This window comes from Empidonax traillii, unplaced genomic scaffold, assembly GCF_003031625.1.
Source record: "Empidonax traillii isolate 1590-97213 ecotype Southwest subspecies unplaced genomic scaffold, ASM303162v1 scaffold309:size1915965, whole genome shotgun sequence".
NCBI classification, from domain to species: domain Eukaryota; kingdom Metazoa; phylum Chordata; class Aves; order Passeriformes; family Tyrannidae; genus Empidonax; species Empidonax traillii.
Genome location: NW_020955502.1, coordinates 896853 through 920502, shown reverse-complemented (window position 1 = coordinate 920502; position 23650 = coordinate 896853). Strand labels below are relative to the sequence as shown.

The 23650-nt window shown below is 49.5% G+C and overlaps 1 protein-coding gene across 2 annotated transcripts; it reads right to left on the bottom strand.

The window, feature by feature from the left end:
• Positions 1 to 6: 6 nt before the first annotated feature.
• On the bottom strand, positions 7 to 16721 carry GNG12 (G protein subunit gamma 12). 2 transcript variants are annotated; one of them, XM_027891106.1, is made up of 4 exons: positions 16617 to 16721; positions 8389 to 8446; positions 1031 to 1147; positions 7 to 473 (listed from the first exon to the last, which is right to left on the bottom strand). In XM_027891106.1, the coding sequence occupies exons 3-4, from the start codon at positions 1124 to 1126 to the stop codon at positions 348 to 350; spliced, it is 222 nt and encodes a 73-aa protein (XP_027746907.1). In that variant the 5' UTR covers positions 1127 to 1147; positions 8389 to 8446; positions 16617 to 16721; the 3' UTR covers positions 7 to 347. The 2 variants fall into 2 exon arrangements, with proteins under 2 accessions (XP_027746907.1, XP_027746908.1); XM_027891107.1 differs by lacking the exon at positions 8389 to 8446 and having other exon boundaries at positions 16617 to 16711.
• Between the last annotated feature and the right edge of the window lie 6929 nt (positions 16722 to 23650).

Sequence of the window (23650 nt, the reverse complement as noted above, 5' to 3'; positions counted from 1 at the left end):
AAAAAATGTAAACCCAGTGATGTTCCATCAGGTCTCTACAACTTGATCTCTGCTTTATCAGCAAAGCTCAGGCAACTTTGGTCTTGTTTGACTTGGCAAATGCAGCCAGGACCACCCTGGGCAGAGACCCCAGTGCTGCTCCTGGGCTCAACCCCATTCCCTTGGCCAGGAAAGACATGAATTCAGCTTCCTAATAAAGATAGGGATCAGAAGGAATGCTCTGGAAAGCTTAAGGACTTATACATGTGGTAAAAGAGAAGCCGCTCCGAGCCAGGGAACGGTTGGGACCTTACGGAGTGTTGGTGCTTGGCCTTGCCTAGGTGGGCTGGGGAGGAGCTGCCCCTCTCCTATAACAAAACGCAGGTTTTCTTGTCCTTGAAAGGGTTCTCAGAAGCAGGAATGCCCATGAGTAACGGGTCCTTCTTGGCGTGTTCCTCACAGTACAGCATCAGGTCTGCCGAGGCTTTGGACACCTGCAGGAGACAGGGAAAAATAAACAGACAATGGGGTTTCCCATGGGAACAGGATCAAAGGTGCTGAGAGCTGTGATGGGTACAGAGTCCCTATGAGGGATGGGAGAGGCACTTGGAGAGAGATATGTTCTGTCTCCTTGCTTCATCCTCAGGGAGGAGGAAAGGATGAATCCTGCTGCTCTTTGGGATTCATCTGTGACACCAGGTAAAGGTTCCACTTGGCTCCTACACAGAAAACTGGGAATAAACAGGAGGGGGTTCAAAATAGTGCAGTGGGTTGTAATGAGGAATTTCTCATCTATCCTGCAGTGACAGGGAAGAAAACAGGGGAGAAGGTTCCTTCTGCCAGAGGGCAGGGTTAGATGGGATACTGGGCCACAAGAACTGCCTTTATTTAGACTTGTTGAGCTGAAATGCTGATGTCACATTTTGAGATGGGAAAAATCACTGAGCTGTGGGTGCACACACACACACACACACACACACAGATATGTCATTGTCCTCCAGCTCCTTTCAACGAGGAAAGAAAGGAGGGGTGAGAAAGGATGTGCTGTCACCTTTATCCTCTCTATTGAGGCTTCTATCCTGAGCTGCTGCACAGTCCTTCGGGCCTGAGCAATGTTGTTGGTCGTGGTGGCTGTTTTGCCAGACATTTTCAGTGGAGCAGGGAAGTTCTGTTTGGAAAGACAGCAGGTTATTTTTCCAGAAGGTGGCACAGCACCTTAAACAGCTTTTACAAAGAGGCATCCATGACACGTTGCAAAAAGGGTTTTTTGTTTGTTTGTTTTGTTATTAAGATACCCAACAGGACCAGACAGTTGAGAAACAGCTCTGGAAGTAAAACATCCTCCAAAAAAAAAGCATGGAGCTTCTGTGCAGGTTTCTGCCCCTTGGTTGAAGCCAGTGGCAGTGAGGAGGATGGGAAAAGCCATGGCTGGTCTGGCAGCAATTCCAGCACAGCTTTGGCAGCTTGGTTCCCATTTGCAGCTCCCCATGGACTTCCAGGAGAGCCCAGTGTGTACCAGGATCCCCATGCTTCCCTGAGAGTTGGACCGTGGAAGGAGGCTTGCTCCTGAGCCCACCAAAGAGCAAGGAGTGAGCCAGGATAGAACCACAGAATCATTTAGGTTGGAAAAGCCCTCTCAGATCATCGAGTTCAACTGTCCTCCAGCACTGCCAAGGCCACCACTGACCCATGTCCCCAGGTGTCACATCCATATGGCTTTTCAATCTGTCCAGGGATGGGGACTCCACCACCGCCTTGGGCAGCTGCGCCAGGGCTGGACCAGCCTTTCTGTGAAGAAATACTATCCATGGCACAGGCTGATCTCAGCATCCCTGGCTGTTTCATGAAGGCTTATGGTGGAGCAGATACCCACCTGCAGCCCAGACTGAGGACTGTGCAGCATTGCATTCCCAAGGATATCCTTACAGGCATCACAGCGGCCAAGAGCTTAGTGCTAAATTAGTCCAGTGCTAAATGTCCAAGGCCAGATTGGACAGGGCTTGGAGCAACCTGGTCTAGTGGAGTGTCCCTGCCCACGGCAGAGGGTGGAACAAGAGGAGCTTTAACATCCCTCCCAACCCAAACCAGCCTGTGATTCCAAGTTATTCAGGTCTCCAGGTGCCCAAAGAGACTGTTTGGACCAGCCCTGCCTGTGTCACTGTCCTGTGTAGCAGTCTCTAGAGGACTCTACACAAACCTTGCTGCTTGTTTTCCACAGCTCCACATGGATAATTGGCTCCACGGGGCTGTGCTTGAATCATTTATGGCATTACAGTGACCCGAGTTCAACATGGCTCTGTGTGACCTTTCCAAGCGCTGCCCACAGCGGTTCCTGCAGGATTCAAGTTTCTCTCACCTCAGCCTGGAGAGCAGGGCTGTTTTCCAGGCAGTGCCCATGCCTGCCCAGCTAGCTGAGAACAGCATTATCCTGCTCTGAGTCCCCATTTTTGGGGGGAAAAATTCTTGGAAAAGCTTTGGGCAGAGGAAATGCCAGGTGACAGGTAACACCACCTGCTCAGGCGCAGGTGAGGGGACATTCACACCTGACATTTGGTATCAATAAAAAAAACTTATTTCCTAAAGCAAATGGATGTGGATCCATGGATGTTCTGCCTCTGCAACCACCTGACCCCTGGTCTGTGTCAGTCCTGTGCTGCCCCAGCTCCCCACAAACACCTCATGGGCCAAAAATATCTGCCAAGTTGTGCTCCAGAGAGGTCACCTATGGAGTGAGTCACAGAGGATTCACTGCTTACCACCCATAGAAAGAAATTCATGCAAAATTCAAAAAGCCAACAGAATTTTTCTTCTGTAGCGTTCCCACTATGGCACGGGCTTAGCCCAGGACACAGCACTCATGGAATCACAGGATCCCAACTGCTTTGGGTTGGGAGGGACCTTCAAGCTCATCCAGTTCTACCCCCTGCCATGGGCAGGGACACCTTCCACTATCCCAGGTTGCTGCAAGCCCTGTCCAGCCTGGCCTTGGACATTTAGCACTGGGCTAATTTAGTCCCTGCAGTTTTCACTTACTATATTGAAAAACTATTATGTGAAAAACCCAATCCAAAGTAATTATTTTTTTATCAAGTAATGTATGCAGCTCCGAGAAGATAGCTCAGAATTTTCTAATTCCTGTAATTTTAGTACTTAAAAAAAAAAAAAAAGACATAAGGTTTAAAAAATTATTGTAAAATTAAAACATAAACCATTCTCCTCTCGTTTTACTGGGGCAAGACCAGTGTTCTCTTCCTCAGCCCCAAACCCTTTTTTTCAGCTGGAGAGGTTTGAAGCTCTGGATCACTTTCCAATCTCCATGGATGACCTCCTTAGGAAAGTTCCAGTGCTTATTTTCCCAGCTGGTTAGCTTTGTTAATAAATTAGATGTTTTTAAAAAAAAGAGAAAACGCAACCCAAACCATAACATTTGAAAATTAAATTGCTTCATTTCCCCATCTCCAAACAAACACAAGCCTTAATACTCCTCCTAAGATCACTAAATCTCTTCTACAGAGAGATTTACAAACAACTAGGTCAGCACCCAATAATACTGTTTTCCCTCTGAGTTCCTGGCAACTGATCCGAGCTGCTGCGACCTCCCAGAGCCACTGGATTTCCCCTAGGATGCACTGGACTTCAGGAAACTCCTCAGATTTAAATTGGTGGTGTCCACAGCTCTGCAGAACTTGGGGGTTTGTGCCCTTGGAGCTGTGGGCAGGGTTTTCTGAGATAGGGAAGTCTCCCAAGGGAATGAAGTCGCTCTCTAAAGAAATGACCATGCGGTCAGAGAGGGCACCGCTCCGATTTCTAGGAAGCGAATCCTCATGCTCAGCAGGCTGAGCCAAAAGCAAAGATATCCCAAGAGCCTGACTCATTCCAACACTTTCCCATCAGGATTTCTCCTGTTCCAGCACTTACAGTCATGACTGTGCTAAATGGACCAAAACAAATTTCCAAAAAGTTTTTCCACTCACCACCTAAGACAAAACACAGCTGGTGCTTAAGGCCAGGTTGGACGGGGCTTGGAGCAACCTGGTCTAGTGGAAGGTGTCCCTGCCCATGGCAGGGAGAGGAACAAGATGGGCTTTAAGGTCCCTTCCAACCAAAAACATTCCATGATTTTATGGTTACAAGTGACAAAGCTGAACGAAGGTTTGCTGGATCCAAGGTTGGTGGTGACAGAGATTCCCAAACCCCAGAGCAGACATGGGCATAGCTGCAACTCTTGCTTGTCTCTGACTCACAAACTAAAATGAGACAAAAGAATCAGTCCCACCAACAGCTTCTCTGGCCATCACCCCCTGCCATGTGCAGGAACACCTTCTACTAGACCAGGTTGCCCCAAGCCCTGTTTAACCTGGCCTTGGACACTTCCAGGGATGGGGCAGCCACAGCTCTGGGCAACCTGTAACAAGGCCTCACCGCCCCCATACGGAAGAATTTCTTCCTAATTTATCTATGGAAAACTGAGGCCAGTGTTTGTTCAGATGAGCTGGATGCTCACCAGCTGCACTTTGCCTGTGAAAGGGAAAAACACATGAATCCTCCAGTGTAATTCCTGCAGGCCACACACCTGCATGTTTTGCTTTCTTGAAGTACCTGCAAAGGGGTGGAGCTGCCCCTCTTCCCTAGAAAACCCCTGTTTTTCCAGGTCTTGCCCTGTTTTTTGTCACAGGCTTTAGGTAATGAGATGACCATGCAGCAGGTCCCCAGATCCACCTCATCTGGGCTTTGAATTTCAGCTCCAATTTCAGCTGCAGGGGCAGGACATGGGGTAAGGTTTTAGTGGGTTCTTGCACGTGCCACTTTCCCAGGAGCTTGTGTGAGAGCAGGAGGGCTGGCAGCCAGTTGGGACTTGAATGCTGGAGGTTGGTTTTACTACAGGGTGCTCAGGAGCAGATTTGTTACAACTTGCAGAACCAAAAACTCTCCCAATCCAAGGCAAGAGGCCAATGCTGCCATTAAAGGCGGGTGCAGAAATAAACCAATCCATTCTGAGGGCACATCAGAGCACAACCAGGTACAGCAACAGATGAAACAGTTGCACACAAGCAATAATCTGTATCTGCGATACTTCATAGCCTTGAATTTTAAATATTTAGGTCCCCAATGGAAGAATGTGTTGGAGGAATCTCAGTGTGCCTGGTACTGCCTTCTGCCAACATGTGTTGCAGAGCATTTGGCGTCCCAGCAAGTGCTGACATGTCCCCTCCCAGATCCTGCACACCCTGGAACACAGTGGCACCTGGCATGAGGTGACCCACAGGGAGGGTGGGAGAGGCACAGGGTCCCCAATGGCAGCAGCAGGTGAGAGGAAGAAGTATCCAGGGGATGCCTCTGCCCACCTGAAACCAAAATTGCCCTTGGGGGGGGCTGCTTCCCTGCCAATGTGCACAGAGTGGGGGGCTGAAGGAGGTACCTTGGCCTGGCAGGACAGGTAGCGGGCCCAAGGGTTTTGCAAAGGGCTTGGAAAGCCTGGATGTGCAATAAGTGTGGAAAAGAAGTGGAAGGGTCGGCATGGAGGGAGCAGGGTGAGCAGCCCTGACCTGTCACCCACCAACCCTGCACGTGAGTCCCCCCAGCCGCTCTCTGAGAACGCTCTGTATCACACCCACAGCTTCCACCGAAACACTATAAATACTACAAAAGCTCTCCACGCTGTTCTGCCAGAACCAGGGACCCACTGTCCCAGCTGTAACCCTAATTAGAGAGCATAGGAACGAGCCAGGCACGTTCCACACTCCTCCTGCTCCAACCGGTTGCTCTGCTTCGAGAAGGAAAGAGCACTTCCAACAAAACAGTCCCTTCCCGGCTCACTCAGCCTCGGCGCCTGCGCGGGGTGAGCCCATCCTTGAAAACCCTGCTCTGGAAATGCAGCCAACCTCGTTTTTCCAGTGGTGGGTGCAGCCAAAGGGAAAGCCCAGGGTTGGCAGGGCTCTGCTAGCCTGATCCCTGCACAGGGCCGTGCTGACACCCAGTGGAAACACCAGCGCTGGAATCATTTCCTTCTGCCACACTACCAAGGAGAATGGAAAATAAACCTGGGCAGCTGGAAAACACCAGAGTCCTGCCCTCTGCAGGAAAATAGAACTGAGTGGTAAAAGAAAAGAGGGATTAGAGATGCTTTTGTGTCATTTCTTTTTTTAAGATACTCCGTCCCTGGAAGTGTCCAAGGCCAGGTTGGATGGCGCTTGCAGCAAGCTGGGGTAGTGGAAGGTATCCCTGCCTATGGCAGGGACTGGAATGAGATGGGCTTTAAGGTCCCTTCCAACCCAAACCATTCCGTGATTCCATGATCCTTATACCCCACACAATGGATGGACAACAAGGTGGTGGGACACACCAGAGTTACCCAGGAGGACCTGGAGCCACTCGTGCACTTTGCAGACTGAACACAGCACCCACAGTGCAAACTTCCCACGAAAAGCAGTGTCAGGGATCACCCACAACTTCCCCAATGGCTCCAGGGATACCAGCCCCCTACTCCCTTGTCCTTCCTCAGCACAGCCCCAGCCAAGGCCATGGCTCCAGTGCCTGCAGGAGCTGCTCCCATCACAGGGATGGATCATCTGGGGCTAGAGGAAGGTTTCTGCACCCGCTCCACACCTACCACAAACCAAACTGTGAGGAGTAGCTCCCTGGTTCCTGACAGGTGAGAAGGACTGGATTTTTAAATAGGTATCAAGGAAGAGTTAAAATCATAGCACAAATATTTTATACACACTAGAAAAAGTTTGGGTTAGGTAAAGGAAAACAAGAAACTCCCCAGACAAAACTAACTGCTTCACCTACTGGAGGGTCCACACTATGACGCAGGGAACCTGAAACATGTGGCAGCTGCAGGACTTTGGGAGGGATGTGAGTGCTTTGGGATGCACACCCTGCACAGCACCACAGCCAAAGGATCACGGGTCCCAGATTTCAAAACCACTTTTACAGCAGAAAAGGTACAGCAATGACAAACTCTGCTGTCATGCTCCTCTCAGAAGAGGTGCAGGATTCAGGGCTGGGTTAGCAATGGGAAGCCTGGGCACACAGATACACCTGGTTTACACAGAGGTGGGTGAGCAGTCCATCAGTGCAGATGGAGAATAAAGGCCCCTTAGAACACCCCCTTTTGATGTTTCCTTATCAGAGAATTTACACTTGGGAATACTAAGTGATTTTACAATGGAGATCTTTTTTTCAGTTATAAACAATGTTGCCAGTGTCTTAGTCCTTTTCAAATGGATTAAAACCCATAAAATAATGTGAAATGAAAGGAAACAGACAACTCCCAAGACGATCAATTGGATTTCATATTCCGGGTGTTTAATTAAGGTTGTGTTCCTTCATAACCTCCATCCCACAAGTTATTGCAGTACCATCCTGCTGATCAAACCTAGGCTACAGCTCTGTTTGATTTTCAAAGTCAGCCTTCATGATGTGACTCTGTCAAACCCAATGTACATGTTCAGAGATGAGTAGTGGAAAAACCTGCTTTTATTTTCCTCTGCATTTTTTTTCTGACTTAACTTTTTGTATCTTTAGTACACATGAAAGCCATGAAAAGTGGCTTCTAGATCAAGGTTCCTTTGAAAAACATCTGAGCCATATTATTTTAAAGACATCAGCCTGAAGCCATTGGAAAAGACAATGAACTGCAGGGCAGTTTATCCACAGAAGGTCCCTGTTTTTCCCCACAGGGCACTCCCCAGGTAAATCCCACCAGGAAAGATGGGCAAACTACAAAGAGACATTTGCAAAGAGACTTGTAGCTGTATCAAAATCAGCTCCTCTTACAGCATGTAAAGCAGGAGTGGTCTGTGATTAAAGCTCCAGACTGAGTGTCACGGGATGCAGCTTGGCCTCAGGTTCTGTGACCTTCAGCAAATTCCTTCGTCTGCAAGAGATAAAGCCGAGGACGAAGGCGGGAGATGCTCTGGGAAGAGCTCTGTAGGGCTCAGCTCAAAGAACTGGAAGAGTGCAAAGGATTTCACCAGCCTCTTGGCTACAAGAATTTATCAAAGCACCTATTTTTCAGGATGGGGTGAATATAGGAAGAATCTGCATGATGACATGGTCAAACAAAATGCCTGTAACACAGCAGAGGCAGAAATGATGAAGACTTGCATGTTGCCCCTTCCTTACTGGGGGAATAAACAAGGAAAAGCCTAATTTCCATGGCCAAAGCAGGTGTTTCTGCCCCCTAAATTCCAGTCAGTTAAAAACTTGAGGTGAATAGTGTGAGCAACCAGCGCTGCGCCAACACCAAGCTGTTGCTGTCCTTGTAGCTCTCCTCCACAAAGCTGCCAAGTATTTTTTATTTGTTTTGCTCCAGAATAAAATTGAATCACTGGTGTTTGGGACTTGTTGTGCTGCTTTATATTTTGTATGAAAGGAAGGAACAAGAGTGGACTGGAAACTCACCTACATAGGCAGACTTGCTACCTGTCCGGCTTGCTTTGATTTTATCAGTGTAATGATCCTGAAACAGAGTAAAATAAAAATTATAAGGACTTTATAGTGCAAGAAAGCCAAAGCTAAGGGGGTTTGGCACTTGTGGTTTAATTCCAGTCACAAAACTTACAGTATTTTGAGATTGGCCTGGCTGGAAAACCTACCTCAGATCTTTCTTATTGCCAGTTTTCCTACTTCCCTTCTCAAGGACACGGCCACGGGCGCCCAATTCCCCCTGGCCTCCTCCCAGATGGGAATGAAGGGAACAAGTTTACACAGATTTGGGTGCTGCCTGCATGGCTCCTCCTGGAGCCCACGCTCCAAGGGACAGGTCCCACCCAGACCTGGGGCAGGTGAGTCTAGAGGCAGCTACTGGAAAAGCCACTGCCTTTAAAACGAGTTTAACTACTCGGAGTAAAACCCAGAGCAGGTTTAGTTAAGCACCACCGTAGCCAGTGTTGAGCACATGTGGAACTTGTGGCTGCCCCATCCCTGGAAATGTTTAGGGCCAGGTTGATGGCGCTTAGAGCAACCCAGTCTAGCGCAAAGCGTCCCAGCCCATGGCAGGGGATGGAATAGGATGAGTTTTGAGGCCTCCTGCAACCCAAACCATTCCAGGATTACTGTGCCCCCCGAGACTTCTCTGAGCTGTAAACCTTCACTGAGATATTCCAGCAGCTGGGCTTAAATCCCTGGAGAAACAAATCTAACTGCCCATGTTCCCTACGAAGGCCTTTACACACCCAGAAAAAACTCTGGAATTATATGAGTCCAAAAACATATAAGTTCCAGTACCAGATCCTGTTCACTGTTGCAAGATTGGCAAATCCAGAGCACAGCATATTTAACAATGTTCCTAAATTTTTATTGTAAAAAATTATAATTTTGACCTATAACAATTCAATGACAATTCAATGAGGGCAGAAATTTTTTAGGAGTGTTGGCCATGAATGACAGTAGAATTGGGCACCTGACAAGCACAACTTGGCATTGCTGAGAACAGAAACCAGCAACCGAAGAGATTAGAGAGATCCAAAGGGTTTATTTTTTTAAACTATCTACCTACAACACAAACATAGACCAAGCTGGCTGCCCTGATGCTACAGGTGAAAGAGAATCATGGAATGGTTTGGGTTGCAGGACGCCTTTAAAACCCATCCAGTTCCACTCCTTGCCATGGGCAGGGACACCTTCCACTATCCTAGGTTGCTCCGAGCTCCATCCAACCTAGCCTTGGACACTTCCATGGATCCAGGGGCAGCCACAGCTTCTCTGGGTAACCTGTGCCAGGGCCTCACCACCCTCACAGCCAACAATTCCTTCCCAATATCCCATCTAATCCTGAACTCTGACAGTGGGAAGCCATTCTCCCTTGACCTGTCCCTCCAGACCCTTGACCTAAAAGTCCCTCTCCAGCTCTCTTGGAGCCCCTTTAGGCACTGGCAGGGGCTCTAAGGTCTCCCTGGAGCCTTCTCTTCTCCAGGTGAACATCCCCAGGTCTCCCAGCTTGTGAGGTGATAAAAACCATAAGGTGGTGAAAATTCTTTGGAAGCTGGAGCAGGGACCATATTTACAAGTAAAATTTTCTTTTCCTCTCCTGGCTGTGCTGCTGCTGGAAGCCCATTCATTGCAATCCCCACACAGGTGTGCAAATACACACAGCAGGTTCTAAATCCAGTGACTGATAATCCAAAACAGGCTGGCAATCGCTCTGTTCCCCTTCCCTGGAATTCCTACTGCACATTCACACACCTCTGTGCCCCTGCAGATACACCCACTGTCCCTGCACTGCAGAGCTCGGATTGGAGGCTCCGGGCATTTGCTGAGCTGGCAGCGGAGCCAGGGCATGGATACCTCATTAAGCAGGGCACGGCAGGATCCGAGATTGCCATGGACACTCTTTGGAGGGAAACCAACCATCAGTTGCCAAGGACTGGTGGAGCTCTGGCACCAAGCCCTGGCACCGCTCCACACTCGCCCAAGTCACACCACGAGCTACGATGGGCTTGGAGAAGCCACAGCAACGCAGCTCCCTCATTCCCAGGAAATGAGACAAAAACCACCAAAAGTTCCCAAGGGATTGTCCTTAGCAAGGCAGGGAGGTGGCAGGCAGAACGGACAGTGTCCCCTTTATAATCACATGCTACTTCCTGTGCTGGAAACAGGATCACAATTTTAATAGGTGCTGTTAAAATCACTGTACGGAGGGGAAAAGCAAATTGTGTTAAAAAAGAGACTGTCTTGCCACAGCCACTCCTTGTCCCTGTGCCAGGCTTGTCCTGTTCACATCCAGCAGGGAAACAAAAATAAATGTCACACGTAAACTCCTTCACAGACATGTGACTGCTGCGTAAAATCAAAGTTTAATGGAAAAACCGCTGCTTTGCTTATCTGTGCAAGTTCTCATTCTGCTCACTCACCCTGAAAATTGTTAAGGAAAAATAAGAAAAATTTCAATATTGACTTGTGCATCCTGAGGGAGATCAAAACACAGTCAAAACAATCACAGACCACACAGAAAGGTTTGGGTTGGGAGAGACCTTCAGGGATCCAGTCCAACCTCAGCTTTAAATGCATCTGAAAACTAACTGGCTCCCAGGGTCACTTCCCTCCCCAGAGCTACAGAGACTCCATATTCCTGCCTAATCAAAGCTCCAATCAAACCAGCCATAAAAACCCACAAACCCAACATTGCTGGCATAGTTTGAGGCCAGCGTAATGCATCCCTCCAAAATCCTGCATTCAGAGGTCAGGCCATGCTGGGGAAGGAATAAATCAGGGAAGGACATGTGGGAGAGAGAAGAGAAAATTCCATGGCTGGATGGTTCCCAGTCCCTCCAGCCAAGGCCGGCAGCACCAACCTGAGTCCTCTTTTTCCATGGGCCCTGGCAGGCAGTTCCAGCTGGAGCATCCCTGCTGTACAGAATGGATCCCTTGCAAGGTTTACAGCAACATAAACCACAGTCAGCTAGGAGAAAGATGATCCATCTCCCAAAATCATCAGTGACACTTTCTCCTTATCCCAGCTCCAACCTTAGACCAAAAACCTGACTCAAAACTACAGAGATGAAAATGCAGTTTGGGATCTGCTCAAATTTACTTGCAGCAACAACAAAATCCCAGACTGGGTTGGGAGGAAGCTCAAAGTTCATCTCATTCAATCCCCCTGCCATGGGCAGGGGCACTTTCTACTACCCCAGGTTGGTCCAAGCCCCGTTCAACCCAGCTTTGGACACTTCCAGGGATGGGGCCGCCACAGCTTCTCTGGGCAACCTGTGCCAGGGCCTCACTATCCTCATGGGGAAGAAATTTATCCCTAATATCTCACCCAAACCTGCCCTGGAACTGAATTTTTTGCACTTCACGCTGCAATATGGCAGTACAAAATTTATCATAAATGCCTTTGGTAACTGCTTGATTTTATTTGGTAACTGCTTGATTTTATTTTAACAAACAGAAAGGAAATCTTCTGGAAGTATTCTGGCTAATCATCAATATGATTAATGACACAGAAAAGAACGTCTTTTTCTTCCATGAACTGGGAAGATACTCACAGATACATCAAATATCTCAGTCACTGAGCAAACTGAAGCTCAAACAACAACAGAGGACAGACATTTAAACATATCCAGAGAGGGACTGACAGCCCAGGAAAGGCCTGCTGGAAACATTACAACCAACTTCAAATTAAAACTTCAATGTATAAACAATCAGAATGTTCAGCTGTTTCTGCTGAAGGAGGCCTCTTAGGGCCACCTCCTGTCACCACCAAGTCCTCCTTGCACAGCTTCCCAACCCTTCCTGTGGCAGTTCCTGCTGCACAAGCCAGACCTGCAGTTTCCGAAGGCACAGCAGTTTTTCCTGGTTTTCAGCCCATATTTTTCCCTTTCTGCAACACTCACCAGGCCCTCCTGAGAATATCCCACACAATCCCTGGTTCAGGCCGCGAGGGCAGTGCTGGGTCCTAGAGCATCCCCTTATCACATTGATGGAAACTAGTAGGGAGGATTTTGCTCTCCTCAGCTTAAACCACCAGAAAACTGTCTGGGTTTGTGCTCTGAGGGAGCTTTGACACAAGGAAAGCCATAATTTAGAGAGGAAAATGAGGCAAAATCTCCCCTATGTGCTCCCACTGCGCCCGCTGAAGGAATGGTTATGGATAACAAAGGGGTGATTCCAGAGAGCATCACCACCATTGGATTGTGGACTGCCAGAACAGCCTGGATTAGGGAAACAGGCTGAGGAAGCAGGCTGCTCCCTTCACACCAGAACAAAGATGGGCTTTTCCATCTCCAAACACTTTGAGAGCTGGTGTTGGAGGATTAGTACCCACACAGTGAGTGAGGGCTTGGAGCTGATGCCCTGTGTTGGAGCGAACGAAGGTTCAGATCATGTGTATGTCCCAAACCAGATCGTACCAAGAAGTGACCTGTCCCTGTACAGAAGGTTTGGAAAGACACAGGAGAAGGGATGGGGAAAAAAACTGTGTAAACAAAGGGGGAGCAAGTCCGGATCCTGCTTGAGTTGAGCTGAATGTTTAAACAAGGAGATGATCCCAGCAGCCACATCCCGCTGTCGACAGCAGTTGGAATACAAATAATCCTCATAACACACTTTTTTCCTTTTCCCTCCTCCCTCTGTAACTCCATCACATGCCAAGACACTGATACGGACACAGGAAGCTGAATATAAACACATTGCCTGTTTTACCAAATATTAAAAGGAACAAAACTAAAAATACACAGCTGTTGGTGTCTGTGAACATCCTAAAGCTCCGATCCACCCACACCCGGGCTGGCTGGGGCCCCAGGAACCAAGGAGCTTGGATTTGGGGTACACTGCAGCCCAGATCTGTCTTCACAGAATTTCAGACTGGTTTGGGTTGGAAGGGACCTTAAAACCCATCCAGTACCACCCCTGCCATGGACAGGGACACCTTCCACTATTCCAGGTTGCTCCAAGCCCCGTCCAACCTGGCCTTGGACACTTCCGGGGATGGGGCAGCCACAGCTTCTCTGGGCAACCTGTGCCAGGGGATGGATGTACCCTCACCGTGCTTCCACCTCCCCTGGGTACCCCCACTGGTCCCTTCACCTTCCTGCTTCTACCTACCTCCATAAAATCCCATGGAGAATCCTACTACAGCCCAGTCACCACAGGACTTCAGTCACTGCCTCTGCTCTTTCTGTTGCTTCTCATCAATCCTTGCAAAACATGGAGTGAAAACTTTTTGTTTCTCTCACCATTATTTTCTCTTCTCCTTCCCTTCCAAGTTTCCCCCCTGGTTATTTCTGGGAGCAAGAATTGATGTCAACCCGGAGGAACCCCCAACTCCGACCATAGGATGAACACTGAGGTTCAGAAAACTGAGACCCAGTTGTGTAATATTGCACAATTCTGCCAAGAGCAGCCCAATTCCAGCAGTGATTAATGTGGAGCAAATCCCGAGGGTCACCAAACATCTGCAGCCTCCATTTCCCAAGAAACAGCGAGTCTACAACAACCCTCAGGATCTAGGGGGACTTGCTTCCCATTCCATCCTAGCTAATGGAAGTGCCACTACAATTCCTACCTTTGCACAAGCGTATTTCTACGCGAGGACATGAGACCTGCAGCCTTCACCCACTCCTATAGTTTGTGTAAGAACAGATGAAGTTGCAGCAACACAATCCTCCCTGGAATACAACTCCAAGCCTCGGTCAGGGCTGTAGTGGTGTTTCCCATGCTAACTATACACCCCTTGGAAAGTATTCCCTCTGTTCCCTGAGACGATCTCTGCTCTGGCAAAGGGGACAAAGGGAAAGGGCTGAGGGGGAGGATTTATGGGGCTGTACGACAGATTTCTGGAGCAATTTGGATTTGCTTTTGCAACAGATCCTATCAGAGGGTTATGCATTGGGATTTGGAAAGCTGTTTCTGGGGAGGAAGGACATTCCCACTGGGCAGAGCCGTTGTGTTCAGCATCTTCCACTCAACATTCCAGCAACACTTACAGGGAAAATGGAGCCATATAGGAAAGAGTGACAGTGACTTCTTAAATGGGCAGATAGTGCCAGGACAAGGGGGGATGGCTTTGTACTGCCAGAGGGCAGGTTTAGATGGGATATTGGGCAGAAATCCTTCCCTGGGAGAGTGGGGAGGCCCTGGCACAGGTTGCCCAGAGAAGCTGTGGCTGTTCCATCCCTGGAAGTGTCCAAGGTCGGGTTGGATGAGGCTTGGAGCAACCTGGTGTACTGGAAGGTATCCCTGCCAACAGCAGGGGGTGTGACTGGATGGGCATTAATGTCCCTTCCAACCCAAATCATTCTGGGATTCCATAATTCATCCCATGCCTTTCTACACAGAATTTGTTGTGAATCTGGCTCAAATATTCCAAGTCTTTTTTGAGGAACAGAGCCTAAGAAATTAAGAACTTTCAGTACTCATTAAAAAAGTTATTATATAGCCAAAGAGACATTATATTTCAAATAAAAGAAGTATCTAAAACCTACAGCACAACTCAATATTTGGATTTAACACCACCATGAGATGAGAGATGCTGGAAGTGGCTCTGCTGTTTGGGAGCCCAGGAAACTCCTCCAGGTTAACAGGAGAGGTTTGTTTTTAAGGAAAAATCATCCATCGGCTGGGTGATTAGGAAACAAGCTCACCCCCAGCACCAGACCTCATCCATTGCTCTCTCTGGAGTTTATTGCTGCTTTAGTCCTTGATTAAAGATATCCTGCAATCCATCCCACGCCGGGATGAAATACGGGATTGAGAAGTCATTAACTTCATACTAATCCCTCAATCTCATTTAGTGGCACTGGAGTCGCATCAAACATCAAATCCTCCCACTGTCCACTGCTCGGCCTTTACTCACAGAAATGTACTTCTAACCCAATTTACAGCCCAGATAAACACAAACAAGTAACACGTCCATGATGCTGTGACCTCTAAGCCAATAAAAACACCAGATAATTGCCTGGCAAATCGCTGTGAATTCCATTTAAGGTGCCACACTAATCAAATTAAATCACAGAATCATGGAGTATCTTGATTTGGAAGGGACCCACAAGGACCATCCAGTCCAACCCCTGGCTTGTACAGGACAGCCCAACAATCCCATCCTGTCCCTGAGAGCATTGTCCAAATGCTCCTTGGGCTCTGTCAGCCTTGGTGCTGTGACCACTGCCCTGGGGAGCCTGTTCAGTGCCCAGCCACTCTCTGGGGAAGAACCTTTTCCTTTGATTCCCCCTTGACATAGCTCCAGTCATTCCTGCTGGCTCCTCCTTCCCAAAATCACCAGGCTAAAATCACAATATCCACTAAAAACACCCATTTCTCCCCCTCCCCACAAAATGAAAGAATTTAAGCTTGGAACGAAGTATTGCAATTTAAAAGTTATTAAAGTTCCTGGAGCTGCACTGGATGATCTGTGTGGGTCCCTTCCAGCTGAGGATATTCTGCAATTCCCTGATTCTCAGTAAACTTGTTACTGCAACAGGGTGTGTAATCTTAGTATCAACACGAAACCTCCTCGACTAATGACGCTTCCCACTAATTAACCTTCTTCCCACACTCATCCCACAACTCCCCACACGTGGGAAACTTCCTCCGTCAAGCAGAGCTCTGTGATTCCAAGGAAAACTCATCACCTGATGGCTGGGGAATATTAAAATTGGTAAAATGTAAAGGATTTAGCTGAAAGTTGTGGCTGGTACAGTTGGAGCTGCCAGCTCTGGATATCCATCAGTGCCATGGGGAAGGGCTGGATGGAGGGAAGGAGGCGGGAAGGAGGCGGGAAGGCCGTGCGACGCTGTCCCCGAGGAAAAACGCCTATTTTAGTATTATTTTTACATAATTAGGCAGATTAGTTTTTACACAATTAAGCAGATTTCGACCCGCTCCGGAACCGCAAGCAACTTGTTGAACCGCAGCACAAACCGCGCGCTGCCTCCCCACCGGGAACTTCCCTCTGGACGGCAGGAAAAGGAGGGGGAAGAAAAAATAAAAAGCAACCAAAAAACACAAACTTTTAAGCACCCAGGCACCGCTCGGGCCCAGCCCGCCCCGCCAGGCCCAGCAGCAAAAGAAGGGTCGAGCCGCCGCTTTCCGCTGCTCCGCCGGCTCCGCGCAGCCCGTCCCGGGTGGCAGAGCTCGGTATTCCCGGCGGGACCCCCAACCCTCCCTTCCCGTCCCAGTATCCCGGTACTCACCCACCGGCGCTCCCGGTGTCTCCACGGGCGACCGGAGCGGGCGTTCAGGCTCCGCCCACCGCCCACGAGGCCACGCCCATGTCCACCCACGGACCCGCCCACTCCCGCCCGTGGGGGCGGGGCGGGGCCGAGCGGGAGTGGGCGTGGTCGAGTGGGAGTGGGCGGGGCCGGGCGAATGATGGGCGGGGCCACCCGGGGCGACGAGCGCCCCTCGTGTATTCCTAATCCAGGCGGAATTCCAAACCGGTTTGTCCTGTTCCAAGGTGGATTCAGGCGTGCCGGTGGTCTTTGGGAAGGGGTTGAGGTGGGGAAAGTGTGCGCGCCAGGGATTGGAGCGCACAAGGTCGCGGTGGTGGGGAGTCCCTGGTGGTGGAGCGGTTGGAGCGTCGCCGTTCCCCCCTATCCTGGGAATTTTAGGAGGTAGGAGCAGGGCTGGCATCTGCAAGGGCTTGCCTGCTCCCCAGCGTGCCTCGGCTTGTGGGGCTTTGATCCTGGAGTCACTTGAGAATACATTTTGTCTCCAGAGGGAGGGGAGGGTGTGGGTTAAAATTTAAATACAGGTTCCTGGGAGCTGCAGGAGGGAGAAAGGATGGAAAATGAGGGTGGAAAAACACTGGCACAGGTCGCCCAGGGAAGCTGTGGCTGCTCCATCCCTGGAAGTGGCTAAGGCCAGGTTGGACGGGGCTTGGAACAAATGGTCTAGTGGAAGGGTGTCTCTGCCCCTGGCAGGGGGTTGAACTGGAGGAGCTTTAAGGTCCCATCCAAAACAGACTAAACTGGGGAAGCTGTTGTGCCCATCACTCCACTCCAAGTGTGCCCTGACAGAGCATCCCTGTCATGCAGCAGCTCTGAGAGTAGCAGGAAAACCCTTCTTTGCTGTTTTCCATGGCCATCCTTTGTCCAACATCACCACAGCCGGGTTGTTGCTGTCCCTGGCACAGCCAGGTCCCCCCGGCCACCAGCCTGGCTCCACAGCAGGTTGTATGGGAGAGAAGATGGGATTAGCGGCCTGCCCGGCTCCTCTTTATTGCGAATCTCCCGCATTACAACCAATAGCACAGGGATGCATAGGAGAACACTGCCAGGCATTACACCCCAGTGAGAAAACAGCCAACCCAAACCTTCAGGAAAACTGTCCAAAGAGAAGGAATTCCTCGTGCAATTCCTAATTAAAAACAGAGAAAGCCACTTTTCCCAAGCATGGCCACTAACTGGGTGGGAAGCATTGCCCTCTCGTGGGCTAAAGCAGCAGCTTCCCATCATTCACTTCTAATCGTGATCTTAATTAAGCTGAATTAATTAATTACCTGTGGCCTCGCAGTGCAGCCCTCCTGGATGAGCAGCCCTGACCCAGGCAGGAGTTTGTCAAGGATTCCCAGGAGTTTGTTGTGGGATTTCCAAGAGATTGTTGGGGCACCCTTCCCATCCCAGTGAGTTTGCCATGGAGCATGCACTGGACACCCTGGGAGAACACACTGGGTGCACTGGAGTGTGCAGTGGAGTATAGACTGGTTGGGCTCACTGGGCACACTAATTTGAACTTTGTATTTTCTCTATTAAACATTTATTTTCCTTTTCACCAGCTTCCGGACTCAGACTCAGCATGAGGAGATCCCTTGGTTTTCCTTCCTTTCTTTCCATCACAGACATTTACTTAGTGGCTGCCCCCCCTCGTCTGAAGGCAGGCTGTGCTGTCGTTGGCCTTTGGCCATCTTGTTCCTTTGGCTGCCCAGAGAGCAGTGCAACCCTGTAAGGAGCGTGAGAGCCCCCATCTCTGCACCTGAGGGGGGAAATGGAGCTCTCCCAATCCCCAGCCCACCCTGTAAGCAGGGCAGGGCTTCTTCCTTGGCACCTTTGTGCCTGCTGGCAGTCCCTGGCCAGAGTGACCCCCTGCAATCAGGGTGTGCCACAGCCTTTGTGTCTTGGCCAGCTGTGAATCCCCTCAGGTGTTGAGGCTCCTCTGGCCTCTGTGCAGGCCGGGGTGGCTCTGAGGCTCTCCTCTCCTGCTCAGAGGTAGGGATGGCTCCCCACATTGCCTGCACGGAGCTTGCTCCCTCTTCTGGGACAATCCTTCCCCCTTTGTGCCTTCGTCTTTGTCTGTGGGAGTGAGCAAGTAGGCTTGTCCTTTAGCCCCTGTAGAAATGAGGCTAGTGTAGCTTAGACTTCCCAGGAAGCAAAGAAGGGCTCTGTGCAGCAATACGGGGGTGCTCTCTAAACCCACGGGTGGAGACAGGGCCCAGCCTTGCCCCTTCTTCCTGAGGATGGAGTGAAGCCCCTTAGTGGCGGTGCGGGCACCGTGACCTGCCTGTAGCCATGGCCTGGGTGTGTGCCTGTGCTGCGGGGCTGCCTGTCCTGCTGGTGACGTGCCAGCGTGAGCTCCCCCTGTCCTCGGGGCTGGGGCCCTGTCTCCCCGGCCATAGGCCACGAGGCCGTTGTTGGGAGTGCCGGACCTCGGGAGACAGCCCCGTATGTGGGGCTTTGTGTGTCCCCCTTGCTCAGCAGGCGGTTGGAGGGACCCTCCTGTACTCAGGCGGGTATCCCGTGGGGTCCCTGGCCTTCCACAGGCGTGGGGCTGGGCATGTGCCCTCCCTGTCCTCGGGGCCCACCAACCTTGGTCCACAAGCTCCACTGCCTGGCAGTTGAGTTCGGTTCCTGTTGCTGCAGGGGAAGGCCGAGCTCTGGGGCTGCCTGGGTGTCGACCCACCCGTAAGTGGGGCCCGGGTCTGGGAGCCTTTGTTCTCCCTCAGCTGGCAGCCTGTGCTCTGAAGGTGCAGGAACACCCGGCGAGGTCTCCACGAGAGCTGTTGCGTTACAGGTTATGGTTGGGCTCGTGCTGGGCCCTCTGGCCTGTCTTGGGTGACAGTGGGGTGGAAAAAGCCTTAAACAGCCACATTTTCAGGCATTTGATGCTGTACCAGTGTTGGAAACACTCTGTGCTACAGCATGAATTAAATTATTCCACGGTGTTTGCTGGAGGGCTTCCATAATATTCGTGCTTGTAGCAACTTGGTAAGTGTATTGCAGAGCCCTCCCACCACCAGTGCTTGAGGTGCCTGGGTAGCTTCTCACTGCTACAATCCTGGTATTTTTTTTCCCCTTTCATTTCTAACTTTTTTTCAAACATGCTTTGTGCTTCTCCTTACTGAAGCTCAGTACTTCTTTCTGTCAGTGCTGCCTTTATCCACGGTCTCTCCTAGACTAGTATTTCAAATCAGAGGGTTGGCCTCAACAAAAAAAAAAAAAAGGAAGTAATTTCTTAGGATGTGTTTTTCTGTGGCAGAACTGCTGCACAGGGATATGAAGTGACTCACCTGCTGTCCCTGAAGGAGACAGTAGAAGGGATGAGGATCTGCTCTATCCTCTGGCAGGGATGCTCCAAGTAGTAAGGAGGATGTGGGCAGCTGGCATGGCTGAAGAGGCCTTTTCAATGCTCTCACCCCAGATGAGTTCTTGGTCTTGGTCCAGGGACTTCATGGGATGGATGGATATTTCCCTCCAAGGAGGGATTTTCACTGCCTGGGTGTGAGCTGCTAATCCCTCGCCTGCTGGGCGCCCACGGGCAGCCTGAGGCAGATAATGGATACAGGACTTGGAAGAAGACATGTAGGAATAAAGGAAAACCTTAACGTAGGAGAGAAGAGTCTTTGTATCTCCATCCTTAGATATTTTTAGCCTGAAAGGTACAAATGCATCACTGAGATATAAAAGGAAAGCTCCTGCTGCTCCCTGGGCCAGAGGCTCCGGCATGGTGCTCTGCCTGATTCCTGCCCTGTTTGGACATGGCAGGGTGGGAGCAGGGATTCTCTGGGAGCCCAGAGAATCATCATATGTGTGATAATAACGTATCATTATAAGTTAAATAAAGTTCAGTCATTAGTAGTGGATCCAATAACTTCCAGTAGGAGACTTCCCATCTGGGTACACATACACACACACTTTTCTCTGTATTTACTCACAGCAGCAGTGAGGTTACCTCTGCCTACAGCTGCTCTTGGAGGTCCCAAGTGCTTAACTCTCACTGGAGCCAAACAGAAGTTGGCCTCCAACAGACATGAAACCATAGAGTCTTGGAATGGTTTGGGTTGGGAGGGACCTTAAAGCTCATCTCAGTCCAACTCCCTGCTGTGGATAGGAACACCTTCCACTATCCCAGGTTGCTCCAAGCCCCGTCCAACCTAGCCTTGGACACTTCCAGGAATGGGGCAGCCACAGCTGCTCTGGGCAACCTGTGCCAGTGTTTTATCATCCTTAGTAAAGGCCTCATACAGAACAAAACCAACTGAGCCACAGCAGGGCTGGCACTGGGGCTTTCCCCTCCTTCCTCCACTCGTCCTGCCCCTTTGCATTATTAGATGTACTCCCATCTAGTAGGATTTTACATCTCATCATTTTTCCTAAAGGGGGAAGAAAGGAAACAATTAGGACTGGCAAGTCTAACCTGGCACACAGCAGCACGATAACCAGAAGGCTGCTACGTGCCGTTCATTTTGAGCCTCTTTAGAATTTTCATTAGCTCTTAGAAGCTTTTGATGTCCCTAATTTAGGCCACAGAACACTGCACAGGATGACAGGCAACGATTAAGATGAGCTTTTACTCTTCCAGAGCATGCTGGGCACCTCCAGACTGTGGACCCTGCATATAAAGCAATATTGCTTATTATTCTGAGCTGTTTATTCCATTAATCACGTGCCTGCTTTGCTCTGGGAAGAGGAATTGGAATATAGCAATATTCTGTCTCCTTGTTTTTAAAATAGATGTGTGGGTGGACACCAGCTACTGCTCACATTTTTCTCTTGCAAAAAGAGCTGTTTGTGATTCTCCTCCCTGGTGTTTTCTCTTGACACTGATTTTCCTGGTTGGACTTGGGAAGGAAGATGCCTCAAGCCAGTCAACAAGTACTGCATGGAAATAATAGGTATTAATTGAGAAATGTTTGAATTTCAGGATTGCAGAGAGGAAGTCTTGGAACAGCTTTAAAATTAAAGGTGTTATTATTCCTTCAGCAAAAATCACGCCTGCAGTGCTATTATTTTTGTCCATTAAAATACTTCTGATTTGACAACTTCTAACCTAAATATTCATATGATCATACAATAGTTGATAGTAGATAAACACATAAAAAATGTGTTTATCCCAAAAAAATGTTATGGAGGCATTAACAGCAACTCAACAAGTTGTGCCAGCATCTTCCATAACCTTGTCTCTCCACATCTGACCTCATGAAGAGCCTTTCAGAAAACCAGCGAGGTCTGGGGTTGAACAAAACTTGATTGAATGAGGGGGAAAAAAAATAAAGGGAGAAAAACAACTTGAGAATTACTGAGTTCCTGTCCTGCTCACCAGGCACGAGCAGTGTCAGGGCATGTCTGCAAGCTGAAGGGTTTACAGGATGCATAAACAGCTCCATAAAAAACATGTTGTCACTGGCTCCTGGAAAAGCACAGTGCTGGAAAATGGTAGGTAAGACCAACACCTGTAATGCAAGGCCAGACCAGCTCCATCAGGGAGCAGAACCTCATCTTCACTGCTGACAAATGATTTCATGTCAGTGTCTTTCACCAGAAGATCTACTTAAAAAAACAAACCACGAATCTGTTCACTTTTTTAGACTGCACTTATTCAAAAAGGGTAGGATCATTTCCTTCCAGCATATACTCCTCACATTACAAAGCCCAGCATCCTGGCAGCAGCCATTCCAATGAAATAAATTTCCCTTCTTGTAAGAATAAGAGATTACACACACACAGACACACACACATACCCCAGATTGGTTCAGTTTATATGGAAACATGTATTATTTATTAACACGATTTCATTTACAACCAAATTGAGCTGGCACACCCAAGACATGGATTATTTATAGAGCATGAAGGGCAGCCACAGCAGATGTCACTTGTTCCCCATCTGGTCTAGGTTCTTAAATTAGGATGTTCCCAGGAGCACCCCAGCACCTCCACCCCGGCCTCTCCATGGCCATACAATCCTGTGGGACCTCCTCCCACAGCCACCAAAGGCGCCTTTGAATCATGGAATCATTCAGGTTGGAAAAGCCCTCTGAGCTTGTCAAGTCCAACTGTTTCTGCAGCACTGCCAAGGCCACCACTGACCCATGTCCCCAAGTGCCACATCCACACGGCTTTGAAATCCCTCCAGGGATGGGGACTCCAACACTGCCCTGGGCAGCTGTGCCAGGGCTGGACAGCCCTTTCCATGAAGGAATTTCCCCCAGTATCAAAACTAAACCTCCCCTGGCACAAATTGAGACTGTTTCCTCTCACTCTGTCCATTGTTCCCTGGGAGCAGAGCCTGACCCCCACGTGGCTCCCCCCTCCTGTCAGGGGGTTGCAGAGAGCCAGAAGGTCCCCCTGGGAGCCTCCTTTTCTCCAGGCTGAGCATCCCAGCTCCCTCAGAGTTCCTCCCAGGTGCAGATTGGACTGAGCCTGTTTTGTTCCCATGAGTTGTCCCTCTGCTGTGACAGATCCCAGCCCTCAGAGATCTCCACACCCCACACAGGGAATACCACAGTGATAATGACACATTCCAGAACATCCTGGCTGGGTGAGTAATTGCAGATCCTTTGCACAGGCATCTCCATGAAGGCAGTGGGAGTTGTATAGACATTATTAGGTCTCCTGACATTTTAAAAAGGTTTAGGCAGAAAATGTCTTCGAGGCGTTTTGAAGGCTGCAATGGAACTGAAATAGTCTTTGTAATAATAACAAAACGACTCACAAGGAGCTTTGCATAACTTTGCCAGAACCACAGATCCTGCACTGGGAGCTTGTGGAGTGCCTTCTCCAATAGGGAAAATCAGTAGCAGGGCTTTTGCACCCATGCTGGCAAGTGAGAACAACCTTCTGCCAGCTCCAAACTCTCCTGCAGAACTTCCTTGGGTTTCTGAAATCACAATGAATAAGATTTTCTGCTGACTAAAATGGTGTGAGGCCTCCAGCTGGAACTGGGACCAAACTTCCTGGGCACACACACAGAGCCAACTGACCCTATGTGTGTGTAGGGACAGCCTGAGGAGACT

Coding starts and splice junctions, on each gene's coding strand:
- GNG12 (XM_027891106.1), bottom strand. CDS start 1,126: ATGTCTGGCAAAACAGCCACCACGACCAACAACATTGCTCAGGCCCGA. Junction 474..1,030: donor CCTCAATAGAGAGGATAAAG/GTGACAGCACAT, acceptor TGTCTCCTGCAG/GTGTCCAAAGCCTCGGCAGA.